The sequence below is a fragment of the Alosa pseudoharengus genome, unplaced genomic scaffold (genome assembly GCF_046254945.1).
Source record: "Alosa pseudoharengus isolate Yale_2024_CS ecotype anadromous, Long Island Sound unplaced genomic scaffold, YU_APseudo_1.1 YU_APseudo_1.1_scf_9, whole genome shotgun sequence".
Lineage (NCBI taxonomy): Eukaryota > Metazoa > Chordata > Actinopteri > Clupeiformes > Clupeidae > Alosa > Alosa pseudoharengus.
Window position 1 is genome coordinate 41506619 of NW_027468881.1, and position 26433 is coordinate 41533051.

General features: G+C 42.8%; 1 protein-coding gene across 3 annotated transcripts; it reads right to left on the minus strand.

The window, feature by feature from the left end:
• Window positions 1–11: 11 nt before the first annotated feature.
• lemd1 (LEM domain containing 1) lies at window positions 12–26191 on the minus strand. Of its 3 annotated transcripts, none has more exons than XM_076276762.1 (7): window positions 25950–26191; window positions 24729–24834; window positions 24037–24177; window positions 23882–23928; window positions 23484–23543; window positions 1526–1596; window positions 12–422 (listed from the first exon to the last, which is right to left on the minus strand). In XM_076276762.1, exons 1-7 carry the CDS (start codon window positions 26148–26150, stop codon window positions 89–91), a joined length of 960 nt encoding a protein of 319 aa, XP_076132877.1. In that variant the 5' UTR covers window positions 26151–26191; the 3' UTR covers window positions 12–88. The 3 variants fall into 3 exon arrangements, with proteins under 3 accessions (XP_076132877.1, XP_076132876.1, XP_076132878.1); XM_076276761.1 differs by having other exon boundaries at window positions 24729–24837; XM_076276763.1 differs by lacking the exon at window positions 23484–23543 and having other exon boundaries at window positions 24729–24837.
• Window positions 26192–26433: the final 242 nt, after the last annotated feature.

Below are 26433 nucleotides of genomic sequence, written 5' to 3' on the forward strand. Positions count from 1 at the left end.
AATTTGAACATATCAAAAAACATTAACAAGTAACAAAAACTCGACAGACTATAAAACAGACGGGGAGCGGTGGAGAGGTCAGGTCCCTCTACTCCCCCAAGAGTGGGGGCGCCGCAGCATCGGCCATCACGGGAGCATCGTCCACGCTGGGCGCCGCCACCTCCTCTTGGAGCGCCGCGGCCGCCTGGGCGACGCCGTCCAGCAGCAGCGTCAGCGGGCTCTCCAGCGACTCCTCCGCGGCCGCGTAGGCGAGGTACAGCAGTGACGACACCAGCGCGAAGATCAGCAGCTGGACCCACAACGGAACCTGCCGCCGCTGCACCTCCCGCTGGTCAACAGAGTTGGGGCTCAGTGGGGTGTCGGGGTACTTAAACTGCACCGGCCGCCCCGCTGCCCCCTTTATCGGCCTGCGCCGGGTCGCTCTGGGGGGGGGGGGGGGGGGGGGGGATAGAGAGAGAGAGAGAGAGGGGAGAGGGGGGGTAGAGAGAGAGGGGATAGGGAGAGAGGGGGATAGAGAGAGAGAGGGGGGGATAGAGAGATAGAGAGGGGGTAGAGAGGGATAGAGGGGGGGATAGAGAGAGAGGGGGGTAGAGAGAGAGAGAGGGGGGATAGAGAGAGAGGGGGATAGAGAGAGAGAGAGAGAGAGAGGGGGGGTAGTGAGAGAGAGAGGGGGTGGAGAAAGAGGGGGGTAGAGAGAGAGAGAAGGATAGAGAGGGGGGGTAGAGAGAGAGAAAAGAGAGGGGGATAGAGAGAGAGGGAGAGAGAGGGGGGTAGAGAGAGAGGGAGAGAGAGGGGGGTAGAGAGAGAGAGAGGGAGAGAGAGAGAAAGAGAAAGTGTAGATGCAGCATTAAGTTGTGTGTAAAACAAGTGGGGTAAAAAGCTGTTTCAGCAACAATTTAGGACCAACAAATGGAAGAGGCAATATGCTGACCCAGCAATGCTAAAAGGAGAACTAGAACTAGCTCCAAATTTAAGAAGCTAATTGAGGCTCGGGGGGGATTTCTGTGAACACATTTTCAGATATCTTGTCTGGACTCGTTTTTGGGTTCCTTCCTGACAGCTACTTCATCGTGTTCAGTCTGATTTGTGATTGAATGCTGATGTTTTATTCATCGTGTTCAGTCTGATTTGTGATTGAATGCTGATGTTTTATTCATCGTGTTCAGTCTGATTTGTGATTGAATGCTGATGTTTTATTCATCGTGTTCAGTCTGATTTGTGATTGGATGATGATGTTTTAGGATTCATCGTGTTCAGTCTGATTTGTGATTGAATGCTGATGTTTTATTCATCGTGTTCAGTCTGATTTGTGATTGGATGATGATGTTTTAGGATTCATCGTGTTCAGTCTGATTTGTGATTGGATGATGATGTTTTATTCATCGTGTTCAGTCTGATTTGTGATTGGATGATGATGTTTTAGGATTCATCGTGTTCAGTCTGATTTGTGGATGGATGCTGATGTTTTATTCATCGTGTTCAGTCTGATTAGATGCTGATGTTTTGGTGTGCAGGCTTCACTCACGAGATGCCAGTTGGGGTCTTCTCCATCTCTGGGAAGATTTCCATGAGGACATCAGTCACGGGCACTTGACACTGCAGAGGACACAGCAAACAGAACAACTGGCCAGTGAGCTTCACAGAGACCATCAGGAGGAACAGAGCCAGCAGGCACCCAGGTGAGGTACGGATGAACACAAAAGGTGCCAAAATGGGATCAGTGGGAAACTCACTATTTATGTGATCAGTGGGAAACTTACTATTTTAAGAGTTGGACAAAACGGTTAAAAAAATAAAAATCATTGTACAACAGCAGTTCAGTTTTTTTAACCCCCAGCTTCATCCATTGAGGAATTCTACCCCATGACCCAGCAGCATATGAGCTTCAGCACACAGCAGATTACCATCGAGGTCACTCCACTAATACATACTAAGGCTTAGGAATCCATGAAGAAAGAAAGAACACACACACACACACACACACGCACACATATATATATACGCACACACACATATATATACACACATACACACACATATATATATATATACACGCACACATATATACACGCGCACACACACACACACGCACACGCACACATATATACACGCACGCACACACACACACACACATACCGTAAAACTTCAAATAATCGCCGAGTCCCTAAGAGACGCCTGTCTCTTTTAAACGCCTGACGTGGCTACAGGTTTGGGTTAAAGGCCGGTCTCCAGTAGAGGCCTGGTCTGTTTTTTAGTTTCGGGTTGTATTTAATCTTCTAAATATTCTTCCCGTCAGATCGTCTGTTTAAAGATTCGCAATGACACGAAACTGTTACAGAAAGGAGGTTACAGCAGTGTGAATTAGATGTTGCACGTCGTTACAAGCCGTCGCAAAGCATTCACATGTCTGGTCACAGTTGCAAGGTTTTAGAATGTTGCATGAAGTTGCTGCTCATCTCGTTGCGAATTTTGGGTGTGATTTGGGCTTAAGTATGGTGCAGACTGCGCATGTTATGATTAGATGGCATTAAAAGTCTGCGGTGGGGAAAAGCTAGTTCCGAATTGTATAACTTTTTTTTCCAATATGAACTATGCCTATATGTCCGACTTCGTCATCGTTCAATTCATCCCTTGTGTTTAAAATTTGCGGATAGGCCGATGGTAAGCTTGTTTTTTTATGCTGGCAACAAAACCAGAACGGTTCGCGAACGTTATTCTTTATTCTAAATGCCATGGCGATAAAGAGAAAGAAGTCAGAAAAGGAATTTACCTTAGACTAGGCTATATCAGAGCCCGTCTACGGACATTCTCTGGCTATATAACCTACTGAAATAGGTTAATGATGTAAAGTCAAGTGCCCTTCTATGGGACTGCTGTGTGCGCACAGTTTTTACTGATGAGTCGGAGTGGCAAGTACTGCGCATAGTTGCAGTGGAATGTGGCTGCCCAGGGCATTATAAAACTTCTCACTCTTAGACCTACTCATACACGACGGTGAAATGGCGTATTTAGCTGTCTAAATTCGAATCATATGCTGGGGGAGAAATCGTCGGACATCCATGATTATTTTGTTATTCAGCACCCCTGGTCAAAAATATGTTCCTGCGAGCCTGGAAGTAGGCTATGATTTGAATGTAGACTGTTGTCAAATTTGGCAAATACAAAACGGGAGAAACAATATGGTTCATGCTCTCTCATTCCTGCCGAAAAGGAGGGAGAATGAAACATTAAGCACGTTCCACTTTTGCATAAATAATTCCTGATGCAACTGTATTTGACAAAGGACCGATATAGGCTATTTGCTAGTGACAAAATATGAGCTTTCAGTGTGATACGATCTCTTTGTAGATTACGTTTAATTAAAACGTGTTTCATCTGTTCTGGCTATCCCCGCTATTTGTATCTTACTGTATCTCACAATGAACAAAATCTCAGCACTAAATGAATGATGATCCGTAATTGTCATCAGATAGCCTAGTCATATAGGTAGACATAAGATTAAATAATTAATTCGATAATATTTTCCATCTTTGCAGAGGAAAAGTTTTGTGTAGGCTAAAGGGAATTAAAGGCCTGTCTCATATAGACGCCTGTCTCTAATACTAGCCTGTGCAGTTTGGCGATTTGGGAAAATAAAAGCCCGGGCTATTATTTGGAGTTTTACGGTATATACACGCACACACACACACAGACATATATACACGTACGCACACACACATATATACACACACGCACACACACATATATACACGTGCGCACGCACACACACAAGCTTGAAAGGCTTCTCTGTGATTGAAGTTCTGAAGTTGGAGTTTAGCAACTTCCTCTCCAACAGGACTGAATGGAAGCTCTCTCTTAACCCATCACCCAACATGTCTTAACCCATCACCCAACATGTCTTAACCCATCACGTCTTAACCCAGCACAGTTCCAACACGTCTTAACCCAGCACAGTTCCAACACATCTTAACCCATCACAGTTCCAACATGTCTCAACAAATCACCCAACATGTCTTAACCCATCATCCAACATGTCTTACCCAGCACAGTTCTAACCCCCAACATGTCTTAACCCATCACCCATCACGTCTTAACCCAGCACAGTTCCAACACGTCTTAACCCAGCACAGTTCCAACATGTCTTAACCCAGCAGTTCCAACATGTCTTAACAAATCACCCAACATGTCTTACCCAGCACAGTTCTAACCCCCAACATGTCTTAACCCATCACCCAACATGTCTTAACCAATCACCCAACATGTCTTAACCCAGCACAGTTCCAAATTGATGTCACAGTTAGAATTGATGCCACAGTAAAGAAAAATAACTTTACATACAACTCTCTGGAAAGCTCCAGCAAGTGTTAAATTGAGTGCCTAACAGAGTGTAGCAACACCTTTGATTTCCCACCACTTTCCAAGAGCTAAACCCATTTCAACTCCATTTTCCAGAGCTAAAGCCATTTCAACTCCATTTTCCGATGAAGATCAGGTGACCTGCAGAAAGCCCAGACGACCACACCGAGGACGTAAGAAGGTGAGTCCCTCGTCCAACATATAGCTTATCCCAGAAAACAGAGAAGTCAGTAGGAAACAGGAGTATTTAATAGGATCAATTAGGAACAAAACAAGTACGGTCATCTGATGTCGGAACTCGGACATGGGTGGAGAGTAGAGGAGGGAATGGCCCGTCATCGTGAATTTATCCAGCACCTGTAGAGGCATGAGGACATGAGCATTTGTAGAGGAGGCATGAGAACATGTTTACCCAGCACCTGTAGAGGAGGCATGAGAACATGTTTACCCAGCAACTGTAGAGGCATGAGAACATGTTTACCCAGCACCTGTAGAGGAGGCATGAGAACATGTTTACCCAGCACCTGTAGAGGCATGAGAACATGTTTACCCAGCACCTGTAGAGGAGGCATGAGAACATGTTTACCCAGCACCTGTAGAGGCATGAGAACATGTTTACCCAGCACCTGTAGAGGAGGCATGAGAACATGTTTACCCAGCACCTGTAGAGGAGGCATGAGAACATGTTTACCCAGCACCTGTACAGGCATGAGGACATGTTTACCCAGCACCTGTACAGGCATGTAGACATGTTTACCCAGCACCTGTACAGGCATGAGGACATGTTTACCCAGCACCTGTACAGGCATGAGGACATGTTGCACAACCAAACCAAACCCACCCCATAAAGTCACTGCCAGCCCACACAAATCCAATCAACAGGACGCCCGTGATTTCACAACACACTGACCCGCCTTCCACACGACTCTGGTCTCCAATCACCGTTCCAATTATGCACCGACGCTGGCTCATCACCGTTCCAATTATGCACCGACGCTGGCTCATCACCGTTCCAATTATGCACCGACGCTGGCTGGGTCTTTGGGGTAAAATAGCGCTTCTTCTCAATCTACAGTAGGTAAAGAGGCATTGAGGCATAAAGAGCATCAGGAGCCAAATACACTTCCTAGGGAATAGCAAAGGGTATAATGACCACTCCAAACCCAACACGTGAGTGCGTGCTACCACACTCCAAACCCAAACTCAACCCAACACCTGAGTGCGTGCTACCACACTCCAAACCCAACACCTGAGTGAGTGCTACCACACTTCAACCCAACACCACAGTGCTACCACACTTCAACCCACCACAGTGCTACCACACTTCAACCCAACACCTGAGTGCGTGCTACCACACTTCAACCCAACACCTGAGTGAGTGCTACCACACTTCAACCCAACACCACAGTGCTATCACACTTCAACCCAACACCACAGTGCTACCACACTTCAACCCAACACCTGAGTGCGTGCTACCACACTTCAACCCAACACCACAGTGCTACCACACTTCAACCCAACACCTGAGTGCGTGCTACCACACTTCAACCCAACACTACAGTGCTACCACACTTCAACCCAACACCACAGTGCTACCACACTTCAACCCAACACCTGAGTGCGTGCTACCACACTTCAACCCAACACCACAGTGCTACCACACTTCAACCCAACACCTGAGTGCGTGCTACCACACTTCAACCCAACACCTGAGTGCGTGCTACCACACTTCAACCCAACACCTGAATGCGTGCTACCACACTTCAACCCAACACCACAGTGCTACCACACTTCAACCAAACACCTGAGTGCTACCACACTTCAACCAAACACCACAGTGCTACCACACTTCAACCCAACACCTGAGTGCGTGCTACCACACTTCAACCCAACACCTGAGTGCTACCACACTTCAACCCAACACTACAGTGCTACCACACTTCAACCCAACACCTGAGTGCTACCACACTTCAACCCAACTCTACAGTGCTACCACACTTCAACCCAACACCTGAGTGTGTGCTACCACACTTCAACCCAACACCACAGTGCTACCACACTTCAACCCAACACCTGAGTGTGTGCTACCACACTTCAACCCAACACCTGAATGCGTGCTACCACACTTCAACCCAACACCACAGTGCTACCACACTTCAACCAAACACCTGAGTGCTACCACACATCAACCCAACACCACAGTGCTACCACACATCAACCCAACACCTGAGTGCTACCAAACTTCAACCCAACACTACAGTGCTACCACACTTCAACCCAACACCTGAGTGCGTGCTACCACACTTCAACCCAACACCTGAGTGCTACCACACTTCAACCCAACACTACAGTGCTACCACACTTCAACCCAACACCTGAGTGTGTGCTACCACACTTCAACCCAACACCACAGTGCTACCACACTTCAACCCAACACCTGAGTGTGTGCTACCACACTTCAACCCAACACCTGAGTGTGTGCTACCACACTTCAACCCAACACTACAGTGCTACCACACTTCAACCCAACACTACAGTGCTACCACACTTCAACCCAACACCTGAGTGCATGCTACCACACTTAAACCCAACACCACAGTGCTACCACAGATCAACCCAACACCTGAGTGCTACCAAACTTCAACCCAACACTACAGTGCTACCACACTTCAACCCAACACCTGAGTGTGTGCTACCACACTTCAACCCAACACCTGAGTGCTACCACACTTCAACCCAACACTGCAGTGCTACCACACTTCAACCCAACACCTGAGTGCTACCACACTTCAACCCAACACCCGAGTGCGTGCTACCACTTCAACCCAACACCTGAGTGCTACCACACTTCAACCCAACACTACAGTGCTACCACACTTCAACCCAACAGCACAGGGCTACCACACTTCAACCCAACAGCACAGGGCTACCACACTTCAACCCAACACCTGAGTGCGTGCTACCACACTTCAACCCAACACCACAGTGGTTCCACACTTCAACCAAACACCTGAGTGCTACCACACTTCAACCAAACACCACAGTGCTACCACACAGTGCTACCACACTTCAACCCAACACCTGAGTGCGTGCTACCACACTTCAACCCAACACCACAGTGCTACCACACTTTAACCCAACACCACACAACCCACTATGAGACCAAGGGGGTATTCCATCAACCTCGCTAAAGGCCAAACCTGGCTTATTTCGATAAGTCTCGCTAATTTTAGTGAGAATTCCGTTCCATTAGTGAGGTTAACATGAATCCCAGGTTGGTAACCATGGGAATTTATGCCACAGAACTAACCTGCTCCGTAGCAGGTTAACTTTCAAGCCAAATTAAGCGGTGTTGAAAAAAAAAACAATCAGTCGGAAAACGAGTCCAAAAAGATGGTTCCGTCAACCTGTGCTCTCGTCACCTGTAGCCTACAACTTCAAAAATGGAAGTAGGCCTAGAAATGTTTTTCCGACAGTGTCACCAAGCATGGATTTACACATCCACTTGCTCCAAAGAATTTATGAAGATTATGCGACTTAAAATGTTTTAACTTCACGTGCGTGTGGTTCTAGGGATCTTGCTACTCTGCGTCATTTACGTTCTGTGGTGGCGTAACGTGCAGCAAGACGACACAACAAAGGAGTTATATTCTTGCGTGTTCACAGTTTCGCTTCCCAAACGAGTATTAAAGGAGAATTCCGGTGTGATTTTGACCTAAAGTGTTTTGAAACATGATACCGAGTGTGAACGTATGTCTCATAGCCCATCTCGGCTTGTCCCCTGCACTCCGAAATCTGGCGATAGTTAGCCGATGCTACCAACAAGGCGGTCAATGGTGGTGCCTCGGCATCGGCATGCAAATAAATCACTGTTTTACACCATTTACGAGGCTCAATGTATCTCCACACTTCATTGGTAGACTTCCGAGGGCCCTGACATTTAAAACGAGACATTGAGAACTTTGAAAAAGCACTGGTAGTTTACTTACAAGACGATTTATACAGACAGTATCTTCACGAAGTTTAGTGTTTGCAGCCATCTTGAATTTAGTCACGATAAGTCGAGCGACGAGTAAGAATGAACAGGTATGATAAGGGATCAGATTCCAAAAATAATTCAGTGGAAATGCATGGATTCCAGTTGCTGCTACTGGAAGAAACTGTAATCCATGCATTTCCACAGAATTATTTTTGGAATCGATAAATCGTCTTGTAAGTAAACTACTAACTACTAAAGTAAACTAAAGCCGAGATGGGCTATGAGACATACGTTCACACTCGGTATCATGTTTCAAAACACTTTAGGTCAAAATCACACCGGAATTCTCCTTTAAGGCTACATAGCTCATCACCTTGATAATGACATTTTTAGTTACACTCTTTAATGAAAGACATATACTGTTGATAAAGGGTCATGCACATTTGGTAGGCTGTTCATTGACAGTAATATGCTTTGCCAGTGGGCTATTATATCTGATGCAAGCCAAAGGATAATTCTGTAGCCTGTAGGCCTATAGGCAGCTAATAATTAAAACTGCTTCATGTGTCGACGATTGTTCATGAATGTCAAATCAACGGTGTGCTACACAGATTAAATACTAGGCATAAATGACTAATTGAAAGCCATATTGCATTTCAGATAATTATATTTCAAACACTTTGGGACTTATGGGAGACAATACTATTATGTTGATACTAATATATTTTATGACCACCTACACCTACATAATAATTTGGAGTGAACTATTTTACAGTAATCTAAGAACGTAGGCTATAGATAGTTTTGAATGTCCATATGCCAAAGTTTTTAGTTTAGGCCTACTATTTATTCATTCACTCGTTTTGTTCAAGCATAGACTGTATGACTGTATAGAGTGAAGCTAATCAAACTCACAATTTATTTCAAACCATTAGCATTGTTGTTTTAAATGTAGGCCTATGCTTTCATTATTCTCCCATTTTTGTAGGCAACTATCTTTTTTTTTTCTCTCGATGTTAAATTTGATGACTTTCGATGAAAATCCTGTAGATGGCGCTTGCCAAATCGAACAGAAATCGTCTAGTATTGTCTTAATTTTACGACATATATCCTCTTTTCGTCAATCTACTGTTTTGGTCTACTGTTCTACCTCATGCATGAGCAGAGATGAAGCAGAACTAAACCTCGCTTAGAATAAACGAGGCCAAGATGCCGCTAACTTCAGTTAATGGCTTCAGCCCCAAGTGAAAGTCTACGCTAGTTCAAGCCAGGCTATTTCTGTTAAGCGCCGCCTTCATTAGCAAGGTTGATGGAATACCCCCCAAGACTACCACCAGATTTCTTCAAGAGGAACACAACTCCCCTCCTCCACCAGTTCAGTCACGGAGAACGCAGAGGGAGCTGGAGTGGGCTTCGTGGGTTTGTCTTGGCCCTTTACCTGCAGCAGGCACAAGTTACAGCAACGGTTTGAACAGCCGTATGGTTGGAAAGCTGTTTAAAAGCCACAGAAGGGGGAAACAGCTTGAGAAAGTAGACAAGGGCTTATCTAAAAGCAAACAAGGGCTTATCTAAACCAAGGGCTTTCACAAGGGCTTATCTAAACTCCCCACGTTCAGAGAGCCAGCTTGAGAAAGTAAACAAGGGCTTATCTAAACTCCCCACGTTCACAGAGCCAGCTTGAGAAAGTAAACAAGGGCTTATCTAAAAGTAAACAAGGGCTTATCTAAACTCCCCGGGGCAATTGCTCTGTCATTAGCTTAGCCACTTTTTAAATTGTAGCCTACAATAAAGGCTACAAAATAGGAGTTGCTTAAATAGGCAAATGCCTAACTAAAATCGACAAAAAAACAGATTGTCAGTAAAATAAATGAAAGCACAGTAGATCGTACTATACGAAACATAAAAGGTAAATTCCCTTGTATGCAGTCAACGGAAATGGTTAGCAATAATGGCTTGGCGAAATGCACTGCCTGCCTGAAAGATCAGCAGCATCAGGCCAGAAGTAGCGTATGAAAGTCCTCCAAGGCCTTGTGGCTGAGGGAAACGGGACTCATCACAGTCGATTGCCAAATTGTGGAGGACTGCACAGGTGACTAATGTTGCTTGCCCTTTGAGGTGTGGTTCGTAGGCTGCTGTTGAAAATGTGTGCATCATGCACACTGCTGGGCCATCTCGCTACTAGATTACATTGCGAATGCGCATGTTGTTATCGCTAACCATTTGACAGTTTATAGGTAAGGGATAATGTATAGAACGCCGGTCATTATTGGGAAAATAAGTCCCGACAGGGCGAACCGGACCCCGACGCGCAGCGGAGGGGTCTTGTTCCGCCCTGAAGGGACTTATTTTCCCAATAATGACCGGCGTTCTATACATTATCCCGCTTATTACACGGCTACTTGCCAAAACGAAACAATAAACTCCCCAGTCCCCACGATGTGACTCTTTAGCCTACATAGCCTAGGCCAGGGATCACCAAATGGCGGACCGCGGTCCGAGTCCGGACCGTGACGTGATCCTATCCGGACCCAGACCATAATAGCCTAATTTAGATTTTCACGTAGGCCTAAGATTTCAAAGCTGCGCTAAATGTTTCGTTGGTTAGGATAGCAGCATTTACTTCAGGAGCTTCAGGAACCATCATTTCGCTTGCTGCTACTCAGCCAGTGAAATCTGTGAATTCTGATAAAGTCGAGTCAGTGAGTAAAGTAGCCTACTATGGGGAAGAGACTGATAGCCTGAAACGAGCGAGGAAAGGAGACGGGACGAGAAACAATCAGATGGATATCTAAGTTAACGATAAGTAAGTTATTTTCAAATCATCGATTGCTCAAAGAGGAGGAAGCTAGACAGCGAGAACAGAGCTTTATATAACGATACGGGGGCAATACCACGCAAAACTGTCACGTCCGTAACGCCAACTAGGCTAAATATGGATGTGACAGTTTTGCGCAGAATTGCCCTGGACCTCTTCTATTCTGAGACAGGCGATTTTTAAAAGCGCCAATTTGAAGCACCTCTACTAGACAAAGCATATTGAGCAAGCATAGGGTAGGCTAGGCCCATTCAACAGTGAACTGAGACCACAGAATATTTTACGATTTAAGAAGGCAATATGATTGATCCACCACAATCTAGTTAAGCCGACATGCATTCACTGCCCAACAACGTGATGTTCCTGGGTTTCCAGGATTTCGGGTCAACATAAAAAAAAATAAGAAAATTAAATTAAACTTGCTGATTAATGGGTTCAAGGAACCAGCCTTGTCTCAGCTCAAATTTTATTTTAAGTTCACGTTAAGATCTTTAAAATGGCCAAGAAAGGCTACTCAGTTTTTCTCCCCAATCACTCTTATCTTGCCTTATTTCTCCTCATTTCGAATGTTGCCTTTTAGGCTACTTATTTTATTTCACATTAAACATTAGGCCTAGGCCTACAATCTTCTTGAATTTCCCCTTGGGGATCAATAAAGTATCTATCTATCTATCTATCTACAACTAGGCTCCATCCATCCATCCTAATATTATATATACACAGTGGCAATTCTAGACATTTTTAACAAGGGTGGCACTAGTGAGGCACTGATTCAAGGGTGGCATGAGGCAAAACATCCAGATAAACAGAAACAGGCTCAAGATGTGAAATTAGCACAAATACATTAGGGAAACCAGATGCAAACACCATACTCATAAATTGAAGGACAAAAAAACACAAATACCTTACTCTCACATAAAATGTCTTTGTATTTGAATAAAATTTAATACAAACATATTAAAGTTAATTATCTAAGTTGTCTGTCACTGGGCTATGCTGTTCTAAAACAAATTCCATCATGGGGAAATTAAAATATAATCAATTTTATTATATTACTGTAAATGAAGATATACAAAATATACTCATCCAAGACATTTCCCCCACTCTATGGCCATCTATTTTTGTAGCTGTTACAATAATTTGACCTGCTTTTTTGTCTATTTGTTTATTTTCTCAAGAAACTTGAGGTTGGTATGAAGGAGTGTATTGTGTATGTGAGCATTTTCATCTTCCTAAATCTCACTATTATGATCACAACAAGTCTGGGCAAATTATTAGTTAAATTTTCACGTGGGGTAACTTGTTGCAGGGCAACCATAACCGGTTCCATGTCTTCCGATTAGATGATTAATCATCAGTTTTTTGAGAACTTTAAAGTTCTCAAGAAACTTGAGGTTGGTATGAAGGAGTGTATTGTGGATGTGTGCAAACATTGTGCACGTTGCACATGGTGCAACTTCTTGCAGGGCAACCACATAACCGGTTCCATGTGTTTGAATTGGATGACTTCCATGTGATTGAATTGGATGACTAAAGTTCTCAAGAAACTTATCTCCCTGAATCTCAATATTCTGATCACAACAACTCAAGCAAATTACAAGTCAGCACCAGTGCTGCATTCATTGTTTTGCACTTTTATAATCACATCACCAAAAGTAGGTTATTGGTTTTACCAAAATAATTTGGCACTATTTTTAAACTACAAACCTATAAAGTATTTTGATACAAAATATGATGCCATTTTTTTCCAACTAAATAAAATAAAAATGACAACATACTATTTTGTATTTTACATACATGTATCAGACATACTGCCTATCCCTGGCTGTTGGCTGCAGCAACTCAAGCTAGGTAGTACTGATTGTTTTGTGTTTGTTTTGTGTTTATGTTAGTTTTGATCCAATTTGACAGCTTTGCTATGTTGCCCACCCAAAATGTCTACCAGCCCACCCAAATATAGTAGCCTAGCTAGCCTAGGTTAGAACCAGCCCTGCCCTGCATGGAGACATATTTTACGATAATAATGGAGAAAATGTTAGCAAAACTTTAGGTTTTTGTTAACGGAACCTCCCGACCCTCATTCATCTATTTGCGCAACAGCCCACATTCTGCCTTCAATCCAGCGAGACAAGTGAAATAAATGTTTTTTTTTTTTTTTAAAGCTGTCATCGTCATAGGCATGATATTTAGGCTACCTCTGTTAAGCCTACACAAAGTTGCGTATTAAGGAGTATTTCCTGATCGGGGAAACCTTTCGTTCCGCAGTTCAATTGTGCCGCAGGCCAATAAAGGCAAGTGTGTTTGCCACTTACATTTCTGACATCTGACACTTCACACTGCTGCAAGTGCATCAAGAAAGGTCCCACCTTACACCATGTTAATGGCCAATCGTAGACTAGGATTTGGGGTGGCACCTGGGGTGGCCAATCGAATCTCAAGGGTGGCCTGTGCCACCCGGAGCCACCCCTCTGGCTCCGCCCCTGTATATATATTATACATACATACAAACATATACATAGCCTAAACATTATGATGCTCCGGACCTTTGCTTGAGGAAATTTTCCGTAACTGGACCTCGCTGAAGATTAATTGAATACCCCTGGCCTAGGCTATAGCCTATTTGTTACCGTTTCATCGTGGCTTTTGGTGAGAAACAAATAGTTCGACAACAGCACACGCTGAACTTGAATCAAACATTCTTTAGAACACAGCTGATCAATCGTCCGCTTTCACTTTTGAATGAAGTTCCAGTTCTTGCGTAGTGATATGAAAGACGTGAAATAGAAGCACAAAGCCCATTTTCCTTGACAGCGGTCTGTTATACTTAGCAACGGTCTGTTATTGAGAATTAGCAGACCACCGAACGTTCGGAAGGCCCATTCAAGTTAATGGAGCATTCTGCAGCATTATGAAGAGCCGTGTAATAAAGCTGAATAGAAACGGTAATATTATAAAAATAATGTTATTACATACTAATATTATTGCAAAACGTCTGCTCCACTATTTGACACATCAAAGTGTTTCACAGGCGTTAAAGTCAGTTGTGACATTAATTATGTACACCGCACAAATGCATTTTGCCTTAGTGTATATTTGTTATGTTTAGGCAGACCAAATATCAGGGGATGTAGCCTTACGTTGATTCGTAAAGGCTGGAATACGCATGGTGCCATGGAAAATGAGTGGAATGTGGGTGCAGTCCACTATTCCAAGCACCCCAGGCATACATGAACGTACAACGCCATGGAGATGTCTCTCTGCTCTTCCTCGTTTGCCATAGCTATATAGTTGGGGTGAAGTGCAGCGATCAATATAATTTTTGCTCCTCGTTGATTGACTGATTTAATTTTATTAACACAGTGGATGAGGTGATGGAAGAATCAGATTCCAGATTTCCACAAGACTAGTTCACGATATATTTGCGTTTTATCACTTTTGAAATTGACTTTACATTTCCAACGTTTTTTGGTGGTAATTATGAAGGTCTGAGACCGAAACGTTGTGTTCTATAGTGTTCTAATGAATAATTAAGTATAAGTATATATTAGGGGTGTCACGATTCTCCAAATCCTCGATTCGATGTAATTTTCGATTTTAAAGTCACGATTCGATTCGATTTTCGATCTTATTTAAATTATTATTAATAGTACTACTAATAATAAATTACTATTAATGCATTCTTTATATGTTATTTACTCTTTTTGGCCTTTTCCTTTTCGGGAGGGGGGGGGCTTTTATTTTGAAACCGCTTTGAAGCCGTTCCAACCGCGAGGTTGTAATGTAAACAGAACTAACTTTAGGCTAAAACAGAGACTTGAACATAGTAAAATGAAACAACACAGAATGTTAATTTGATTGTTTCAGCACACTCCGAAGAGACCCAAGGTTAGTGTTCATGGAATATGTACTTATAAATGTGCATTTTAAGCCTTAAAGTAACTTTGGACTGTAATTAGACCATCTTTTCACTTGCTAAGTTGAGTAAGCTAAGTTAGTTTTAATTGACGTGAATGAACGAATACTTCCACACCGGTGATTTCAAAGTAGCAATAGGGGCTTTGATTTCGGTAGGTTGATGTGTAGGCCTATATTTTAACTTGCTGCAGCCTAAAATTAGAGTGTTGACGCTGCAGTTCAGCACGTGCATGTGTGTTTGTGCGTCTTGGCATACATGCTGGACGTGTGGCTGCATCGTCGATTTTACTTTTAAGTTCGAAGTTCGAGATTGAGATGTAATTTCGATCGATTTCGAAATAAAATCGAAATCGTGACACCCTTAGTATATATAGTATATATACTTTTTTGATCCCGTGAGGGAAATTTGGTCTCTGCATTTAACCCAATCGTGAATTAGTGAAACACAAACAGCACACAGTGTACACACAGTGAGGTGAAGCACACACTAATCCCGGCGCAGTGAGCTGCCTGCTACAATGGCGGCGCTCGGGGAGCAGTGAGGGGTTAGGTGCCTTGCTCAAGGGCACTTCAGCCGCGGCCCACTGGTCGGGGCTCGAACCGGCAACCCTCCGGTTACAAGTCCAGAGTGCTAACCAGTGGGCCACGGCTGCCCAAATTGCATGCGGAATGGACAGTGTGCGAGATCTCTTTTAAACTACTGGTAATTATACACAAAAAACTTTTATTTAGCTGCAACAATCATAAAAACAGATCCCGTAAGATCCTGAAATGCGTCCACCATTAAGTTAAAACTGCATCTGCTGGGTTAAAATTCGAAATCAGAGTAGTTCTGGTTTAACCCGAGTTTAACTTGGAATCAGCTAATCCTGTGAGTCGTTACAGCAATCACGCTCAACTTAGTGCTCAGCTGTGTGTTAAACTCCAAAACCTCGGTTTTAAAGAGTATGGTTTTAAATCACAGCGCAGCTAGCGCCATGCTAACTGCCAGAGCAATTGGCCCCCAACATTCAGAGAGCCAGCTTGAGTAAGCAAGAGCTTATCTAAACTCCCCACGTTCAGAGAACCAGCTTGAGTAAGCAAGAGCTTATCTAAACTCCCAACGTTCAGAGAGCCAGCTTGAGTAAGCAAGAGCTTATCTAAACCCCCCACGTTCAGAGAGCCAGCTGGATGGAATATTAACGACTGAAGCCCAACGTGGTGGCACTGAGCCAGCCCAGGGGGCAACAGCCATCCCCCATGCACATCTCAGAGCTGAGATACACCATCCAGCATTTCCACCATATTCATTAGGGACAACTTATGAATATTCATTAGGGACAAATTATATATTAATTATACATTTATTAGGGACCAATTATGAATATTCATTAGGGACAAATTATGAATATATATATATAATATATATATATAATTAATTATAAATAAGTGCTTTCCTTGAATATTTATTATTCAAATTCAAACTTCAACATTTTTTCCTGAATTTTTGGCAAGAAAAATAATCTTTTTCTTAAATATCACCAATCAAAACAAATCACCACTTCCCAGTTGGGCCCACTCGTGTTTTCTTCCCAGTTGGGCACACTCGTGTTTTCTTCCCAGTTGGGCACACTCGTGTTTTTAACATCCCTTCCCAGTTCCCAGTTGGGCACACTCATGTTTTCTTCCCAGTTGGGCACACTCGTGTTTTTAACATCGCTTCCCAGTTGGACACACTGGTGTTTTGTGAGACAGAACATGTACACCAGGGCTCTACACTAACATTTTTTTTCAGGAGCACTTGTGCGCCCAAGTTAAAAAATTTAGGAGCACAGACAAAAATTTGGGCGCACAGTCTGTTCTGTACATGTTAACTTACACATAATCTAACGTTATACTGCAGCTAACAGTTAAACATGCCAGTGCACCAATTGCGAATATTAAGAATGACTGACAACATTTAGGCTACAGGAAACAGGATTTTAAAGATCAATGCCTACTTTATTTTCAGTCTGTTCTTTTTTCCTACATTTTGTTAATGTAAAATAATATAATACATTGCCATATTTGCATTTAGCCTGTTATCAAGTATCCTGCCAAATGTAGGCTAATTTATTTATTTGTGAATCCATCTATAGCTAATGGGTCATTCCGTGTCAAATCACCCAGTGGCTGGCAGGTGACCCTCTCCCAAAAAATCTGAAAAAAATCACAGGTGTTTGAAGACCAAACCTATGCATAAATCTTAAATAGTATATCTGTATCACTAATGGTTCCAAAACTACAGCCCTTTCAAGTTTCAAGTCATTTTAAGCATCGTGGTGAACAATCCTTTTTGTTCAACTTCCAACATTATTGGCTCTTTTGGTATTTCACACACATTAGTGAAACTATGTGAATAGAAGTACATTTTCCTGTTGAATTAAAAAATCCAATCAAATCAGGTGTATCTTGTGTAATTCCCCCTCTGCAAAGCTCTGAAAATGGCTATAAATTCATAATGTAAAAAACATCACCACCTTTGAGGGCTTCTCATTCAAAAAGTATGTGATACAAATTCATCAGATTTTTTTCCCACTCATGTATGGATTATAAGGTCCTGTCCATGCATTAACTTTGGTTGTTAACATTATCATATTGTCAGAGCATTTTTATTAAATTGGGCTTGATTTTCAAAAAGCCCGTTTTCATCTTCTCATTTCACCACGTGGACAGTTAACAGGATTTTTTTTAATTTGACCATATATCATTCTGTATGTGAGGATCATCTGCCCAAAATTTGGGCTTGTTGCTGAGTTTCTTCATTGAGATAAGATTTTTTACAAATATTGTCTATAAATCCACTGAATTTGTACTTTATCTGCAGTACCACTTTGCACCACACGTGGTGCTCTTTTAATACAATGGAAGTCAATGGAAGAGTATTGGCTCCCACACACAGCTGCGTGCTTCGCGTTGCTGGAGACGCATCCCATTCACTTTACATGGGCTCACGTGATCCGTTGCCGAACTGAATTGTGGGTCCGTCGCGTCGCGTTTCTCCCGCCGCTCGCGTTGAGGAGTTCAGCTGTTGCTGCACCGACAGACGGCACCGGCCAATCAAGCCAATCTACGGACGGCACCAACCAATCACATTAAGGTTTTACTTCAAGTCATTTGCATAGCTACCGTCGGGAACACCCACTGGCATGCGTTGACGGAACGCAGCTGTGTGTGGGAGCCGTAAGAGAGTCACTTGTTTGCTGCATATATCCAATCTAAACACACAGTTTATGGTTCATAGCTGAACTTCTCCAAATAATTATTGCAACATTAACAACATACTACTCATACATAAATCTTATCTAGAGAAAATAAACTGATCAAGTAAATTATACACACATAAGACTGACTGGTCATCATACATGCAGCAAGAGGATTTAGCATAATTACCATCTTTGTAATGAGTTTTCTACACCAGCTTTAACCTATCAGTGCCTATGTGAGCACTTTAATAATTACTAGCCAGCTGGTTAGGCAAAGTCTATATCCATCGTCATATGCATGGGATGCAGTCCTCTGTGATACACAGACAAAGAGCATCAAGATGGAGATCAGTGCTTTGTCTCCATGTAATCTAGGAAAGAAGTTGGAGAATTAATGTAATAAAGGAACATATTCAAGTAAAAAAGGGGTTTCTAAAATTCAGTGCATTGTCAGATGCAGAAAAATCAATACTAAAGAGTTATCATCTTTTTACGAATGCCTCTTGGATCCACGAGTCCTCAAACCTTGTTATGAATACTTGTGATGGAAACACACATGGTCATCTTCATCAAGTGAAATACCTTGATGAACTGAATTTTAGAAAACCATTGTTTCTTGAATATGTTCCTTTATGACATTCATTTTCCAACTCCCAGATCACATGGAGACAAAGCACTGATCTCCATCTTAATGCTCTTTGTCTGTGTATCACAGAGGACTGCATCCCATGCATATGACGATGGATATAGACTTTGCCTAACCAGCTGGCTAGTAATTATTAGAGTACTCACATAGGCACTGATAGGTTGAAGCTGGTGTAGAAAACCCGTTACAAAGATGGTAATTATGCTAAATCCTCTTGCTGCATGTATGATGACCAGTCAGTCTTAGTGTATAATTTACTTGATCAGTTTATTTTCTCTAAATAAAATGTATGTATGAGTAGTATGTTGTTCATGTTGCAATAATTATTTGGAGCAATTTAACTATGAACCATAAACTGTGTGTTTAGATTGGATATGTGCAGCAAACAAGTGACTCTCTTACTCTTCCATTGACTTCCATTGTATTAAAAGAGCACCACGTGTGGTGCAAAGTGGTACTGCAGATAAAGTACAAATTCAGTGGATTTATAGTCAATATTTGTAAAAAATCTTATCTCAATGAAGAAACTCAGCAACAAGCCCACATTTTGGGCAGATGATCCTCACATTCAGAATGATATATGGGAAAATAAAAAAAAATCATGTTAACTGTCCACGTGGTGAAATGAGAAGATGAAAACAGGCTTTTTGAAAATCAAGCCCAATTTTAAAGAAATGCTCTGAAAATATGATAATGATAACAACCAAAGTTAATGCATGGACAGGACCTTATAATACATACATGAGTAGGAAAAAAATCTGATGAATTTGTGTCACATACTTATTGAATGAGAAGCCCTCAAAGATGATGATGTCTTTTCACATTATGAATTTATAGCCATTTTCAGAGCTTTGCAGAGGGGAAAGTACACAAGATACGTCTGATCCGATTGGATTTTTTAATTCAACAGGAAAATGTACTTCTATTCACATAGTTTCACTAATGTGTGTGAAATACCAAAAGAGCCAATAAGGTTGGAAGTTGAACAAAAAGGATTGTTCACCACAATGCTTAAAATGACTTGAAGTTTCAAAGGGCTGTAGTTTTGCAACGATTAGTTATACAGATATACTATTTTAGATCTATGCATGTATTTGGTCTACAAACACCTGTGATTTTTTTCAGATTTTTTCGGAGAGGGTCACCTGCCAAATTGTGCTGAAATTGGGTGATTTCACACGGAATGACCCTAATCCAAATATGCCCATGGTGACCTATCTGACAGCATACTGCCTAATACTACTACTAAAACAGTCCATTTTCTCTTCCACAAAACCCAACATAGGCTAATCAAGGATATATGTTTTATACTTTTAGTTTTTATTTGAAATATCTGCATTGATGGGGGCAGTAGGCAAACGTTAGGCCTACTTTCGTTTTGCAACAAACAAGCATGCGTGGAAGCCTGGAGTTGTCAGTAGCGTTCTACCTTTGAATAAAATGGGAGTATTACGGGAGGCTACTTTTGTGCCGGTTCGCTACAGCTATATTTTGCATATTGCAGCCAATACATCAACTGGGCTAAAAGGCATGTTAGGTTACCTTTCCTTCTCTCACTGCATTCTCAGAATCTCATCCTGTTCCTCCTATATCCAATGAATTCGGTGGATACAAGAAATAATTTCTTCAATCTTTGCATCTTGGCTGGCTTGTCTAACTTTCCGCTTTTTCTGCGCGCTCTTGTATTTGATAGAAGCGACTACTAGCGAGTAATCAACGCGAAACTGCTAACGTTGATGGGAGATGTAGTTTTTATGCTGCATTCGCGACGTGATTCTATGGTTTGCACCAGTAATGTTTCTCGATGTTGCGGTGTATTTTATAGACAAACATTGACATGGTTAGAAGTCATTCGCACCAGTGCGCCTAAATATTTTTTTTGCACTCGCACGGCATCATTTTTACTCACATGTGCGAGTGAAATGGGCGCACTGTAGAGCCCTGGGGCCGTATTCACAAAGCCTTTTATCTTACCACTAGGAGTACTCCTAAATCGCACTAAAAGATGTTAGCTAGGAGTTTTCTCTTAAAAGTTATTCACAAAGCCTTTCAGACCTACTCTTAGTAAGGAAAAATGACAACTCCTAAACTAAGAGTGAGTCTTCGTTGCTATGGATGACGTCATTACTCATGCACGAGCTTGACTGAAGTGACCACCTTGATTGGCTGATGATTGTAACGCGGGAATAGACCTCTCCAGAATATATCCCGCCTCCTAACTTCCGTATCCATCCAACTTCCGGGCGTGGATTGTCTATGGGAAATAACATGGCGTTTTGAAAGATCGTACCTGTCAAACTCTGTAGGTGACAAAGTAGAAAAAGCTGCTGGGCAGATTGGCCTACACACTTCTGCCATCTAGTTTCCACTGGATTTTTTGATTTTCGGTGCCGTTTGAGTAGTATAGTCTATAGTATACTACTTAAACGGCACCGACAATCAAAAAATCCAGTGGAAACTATATGGCAGAAGTGTGTAGGCCAATCTGCCCACCAGCTTTTTCAACTTCGCTACCTACAGATGTTTTACCGGTATGATATTTCGAAACGCCATGTTATTCCCCATAGACAATCCACGCCCGGAAGTTGGATGGATACGGAAGTTACGGAGGCGGGACTTATTCTGGAGAGGTCAATAGGGGAGTTCGACTTGCGGCAGATCTGTGCAGATCTGACTTGATGTGATGCATGCTGGGTTGAACACAATGCATACTGGGATGGACGCAATGCATACTGGTTAGAAATTCTGTCTGACTTCTGTCAGCCGGGGAGGGACCATGTCACATGGCCTTAAAATATCGCGGGAGTCTTAGCCTGCAGACAGATCTTGCAGTTGCCTTCCACGAGCTGCACGAGCTGAAACACGCCCTCATGACATCAGTTCAAAGACGTGATAGGGCCATTTGGGAGGAATGTCCTCATGACGATTATGACTAGAGGCTCATGCTGCTTCCTTATGTTGGAATATGCGAAAATAAACAGAAATCGAAGGGATACCTTCTTATACGTGATTTCTGCAACAATGGTAGGCTAGACTACTGAAAACGTTTGGATATTCTGTTATTTTCTGCTGTTGGCTAAATAGATAGACACACATATAGGGAAAACACTTGATATTGAATTTATGTGCTACAATGCAGGCCTGTTAACTGTATGACAACAGTGGTTTATTTAAACTACATCATAAGAATTTATTTCGTCAGTCATCATGCTCATTTTAATGAGTAAGAATGAAAGTTCTGCTGTGTTTATTGCAAACAACATTCCGCGATATGGCTATAGATGGCTCCCGCGAGTCACGTCAGGCAGACTGTAGCCTTTCTGTCCGGGATGAGCTGCCCTCTGTTGTAGCTCCTCCCGGCTAGCCTCTGAAGATCACGTTTACGTAGTAAGCCAGACGAAAGTCAGACTCAGACAAGACGAACAAGCCTAATGATTCCAAACACCTCCCTTACTATGATGAGTGACAGGTGACAGGTCTGAGAATGCGTGCGCTACACAAGTAGCTCGAAGGACGGAAGACGATGAATAACTGAATAAAAAGGCCTAGCCTAAATGAATAAAGAGTAAGGCAAAACAAATAGCCTACAGTAGTAGCCTAATGAAACATAGGCCTACGGACTGATGCAGTATCTTTTGCAACATTATTGAATTAATCTGTCACATATGCCTACGTTTGCAAAGAAGAGACCATTTTAATTTGATTCACAATGAAACGTTACATTTAATTTACATGTTAACAATGAGTAGTTTAGGTTGTTGTTGGTGGCGTTATTGCATTCCTTTTATGAATGCAAAATTGTTCCCTCGCGATTGGAAGCTCCTGTTGCCTAATAGGCGACGCATTTCAAAACATCACAACGTGAAATGCCACAAAAAGCTGTTTGTGAATAGGTCTTAGTGAGTTAGGAGTCCTCTCGACTACTTTTAAGCTGTCCCAGACTTAGGTGCTACTTTTAGGTCTAAGATGCTTTGTGAATTACTTTTAGTGAAAAAAATTAGGAGTCCTAAAGTTAGGAGTGACACGCCCATTATTTTTAGGAGTTGCTCCTAAATTCGCCACTTAGGAGCTACTTTTAGCCTTAAAATTCTTTGTGAATACGGCCCCTGATGTACATTTCCTGAATTTTTGGCAAGAAAAATAATCTTTTTCTTAAATATCACCAATCAAAACAAATCACCACTTCCCAGTTGGGCCCACTCGTGTTTTCTTCCCAGTTGGGCCCACTCGTGTTTTCTTCCCAGTTGGGCACACTCGTGTTTTCTTCCCAGTTGGGCCCACTCGTGTTTTTAACATCGCTTCCCAGTTGGGCCCACTCGTGTTTTCTTCCCAGTTGGGCCCACTCGTGTTTTTAACATCGCTTCCCAGTTGGGCCCACTCGTGTTTTCTTCCCAGTTGGGCCCACTCGTGTTTTCTTCCCAGTTGGGCACACTCGTGTTTTTAACATCGCTTCCCAGTTGGGCCCACTCGTGTTTTGTGAGACAGAACATGTACACGTACATTTGAACATACGGTGATAAAAAAGCTCCCTGGTAATGACATATTTACCCGTCTGTTGGATGGTATAAAACACTGAGGGTACCAGTCTTCCACACTGGGGGTCTCCATCTGTCCAATGTGGGAAATAGCAACAGCATAACAGATGCAATACAATTATCTGCCAGGCTCCAGAGGAGCACAGTCGTGTGTGTGTGTGTGTGTGTGTGTGTTTGCCTTCTACCACCAGATGGCGCTGTGGGCGACACAGAAATCTCTGCTCACTGAATGCTGAGCCGTACAGGGACATGTCAGTTTCCTAGAGCACCATCTTTGACCAGGAGAAACAGCACTGAGCTACCAAGCATATAAGACCACCAAACATCATGTCATTCTACATTTCTGGAACTATTGGCAGACTTCTACCAACAGATGGCAGACATGCGTTATAGATCAACTCTTCCACTGACCTTACTGCCAACAGTGTCCTTCTCCACACATGCGACAGTCTCTGGGCCTGTACAAATCAGCATGCAATACAGATATATATATATATATCACACATTAAAAACATGATTAATGCCAAATCAATGTAAAGGGTCTCAAGAGAAAGGTGCCATCATACCAGGCAATTCCTCCTCCTCTCCCTTCTCCTCTTCCTCACTGTCAGAGTATACGGCTTGGTCTGGGGAGCCGTTGAGCTGGGGCGGAATCTTTGGCTCCATTAGCCTCCTAAGCTTCTTCTCATAGACCAACCGCGTCGTAGCTGACAACAGAAAACAGCAAAACTAACAACTCAATTGGAAAAAACAAACATACAAAATATGCAGTTGGATTATACTACTGATCTGATGGCAATTCATCTATTTGCTTTCTTTATTTGAAATGCCATCTATGTGATTATTCATTTGACCTCAATAGTATCCATACCAGTACAATATATACAGCTCTGGAAAAAATTAAGAGACCACTGCACATTTTTCTGATGTCATCCTACAGTTGCTGAGTGACATTGGAATGAGTTGACGGCCATATTCATAATTAAAGATAGAGAGAGAGATAGAGAGAGAGCAGGAGAGGGAAAGAAAGAGGGGGGGAGCTAGAGAGAGAGGGAGAGAAAGAGAGGAAGGGTGAAAGCAAGAGAGAGAGAGACACTGTTGCATGGCTGTGGTCCACTGATTTGGCTGCAAGAGAGAGAGAGACACTGTGGTCCACTGATCTGGCTGCAAGAGAGAGAGAAAGAGAGGAAGGGAGAAAAGAGAGAGAGAGAGAGAGAGAGACTGTGGTCCACTGATCTGGCCGGCTGAGGCTGCTCACCAGTGATGGGTCCGGCCTGGAAGCCGTGCTGCAGCAGGCGTGCTTTGAGGTCCTCATCCGGCAGGCCAGTCAGGTCCCACATGTCTGGCTCCTCTGGCCTCTGCTCCTGCTGAGAGAAGGACGAGAGAAAGGCAGCGAACACAGTCAATCAAGCAGCCGTTTACGGGGGCAGTGAGCCCGAGAGGAACGTCTTGACAATTCAGATTGTTGGCCAAGAACCACCAAGGACATCGAGAGCTCATAACACATCTGTGTGGCTGGCTTTCACTGGGGATTCACTTGTCAAACCCAAAACTGCATAAAGCTAATGCTCGTATAGAAAACACACACCAAGTATCCATGTGGTAGCACTACTTAGTCATTTGTGTACCTGTAGTTGGAACAAAGTAGAAACAAAACATGGAAGAAACCATTTCAAAACGAATAGGGAGAGACACCAAGAAAAGGCTATTGAGCAAAATGGCTTTAAAACAAGTAAACCCCAACCATGGTTTACTTAACAGGGGCAAACTGTTAGAAATAAATTCATAGTTTAAAAGGTACGGTAACTATGCCATGCATAACTGACACTTTAAATCTGACACCTCGCGGTACGTTATGGGGTGACCCACATTTGGGAGGCACCAATCCAGTGGCCCAGTTCAGCAGCGCCTGCCGCCTGCACGAGACGAGCCGCTCTGACCTGGCAGAAGGGCCGAGAGTATCGGTTGCACTGCTGGTCTGTAACAGCTGCAGCGCCACACTTAGCCCGAGACTGGGGGAGACGCTGAATACGTGTGATTTAACAGGGCAAAAAATAACTACAAATCCCTTTGCTGGGTATACAATGTCATTCATGCTGTCTGGTGCTTTTATATGACATATTAAAGGTTTTGACTGGAATTACACTTTGGAGAAAACAATAACATTGTTTTACATATTATGATAAGTTAGGGCATTATTTTTATGATAAAAGTAGTACTTTGCGCATGCACAATGACTTGTTAATTGGAGGAGCCATGCCAAGGACTAAAGTTGCACAAGGAAATAAAATCTGGCTTTGTAAAGATATGAAATGTTGTTCGGGCCTTTGTAAACTCGTAATTGCCAGGACAGATAGAATAATTTGGCAGTAAAGACGAACGGTCAGCTCAAGTTATTTGCTGATTACAATTTACCAATTGTTAATCGGTTACATACAGAGACATTTAGACATAGACTGACGTGTGACCGTAAACTCACGCCGTCAACCTGGGCAGGCTGGTCTTCCTCCTCATCGCTGGAGAAATCTGCAGCGTTTTTTGCGTCGACGTTTTTCAGGTAGAGTTCCAAATACTCCTGTTTCTTACTTTCACCCGGAGGCAAAGCTACATTGTGCGCAATTAATTCTGACTTCAGCCTCTCTTTCGAGAACTGAGAAGGATCCTCCAAAAACACCGGCATGACGAGACAAACTTGGTCTCTACCAACGAGGCATAGCACAGCCCGACACCCAAAACTTAAAAATACTCACGGTAACTTACTGCTACTGACACCCGCCACGAGTGTAGGAGTAAGCAGCTGCCTGCCGTGACAGCTGTAGCAGCATGAGGGCTGTTTGTGTTTGGGTATAGATTGTTTTATGAAGGCACAGGGGAGATTGCCCTTGCACAATATATATATAAAAAAACTAACCACTGCAAAACGAGATATACCTATATTTTAATATGTATTTTTCTCTCATTTT

What these genes read in the sequence shown, in the direction of transcription:
- lemd1 (XM_076276761.1), bottom strand. Translation starts at nt 26,150, where the DNA reads ATGCCGGTGTTTTTGGAGGATCCTTCTCAGTTCTCGAAAGAGAGGCTG. An exon ending in CCAGGCCGGACCCATCACTG is followed by an intron (nt 24,178 to 24,728) that starts GTGAGCAGCCTC and finishes TTCTGTTGTCAG; the next exon opens with CTACGACGCGGTTGGTCTAT. An exon ending in AGAGGAGGAGGAATTGCCTG is followed by an intron (nt 23,929 to 24,036) that starts GTATGATGGCAC and finishes TGATTTGTACAG; the next exon opens with GCCCAGAGACTGTCGCATGT.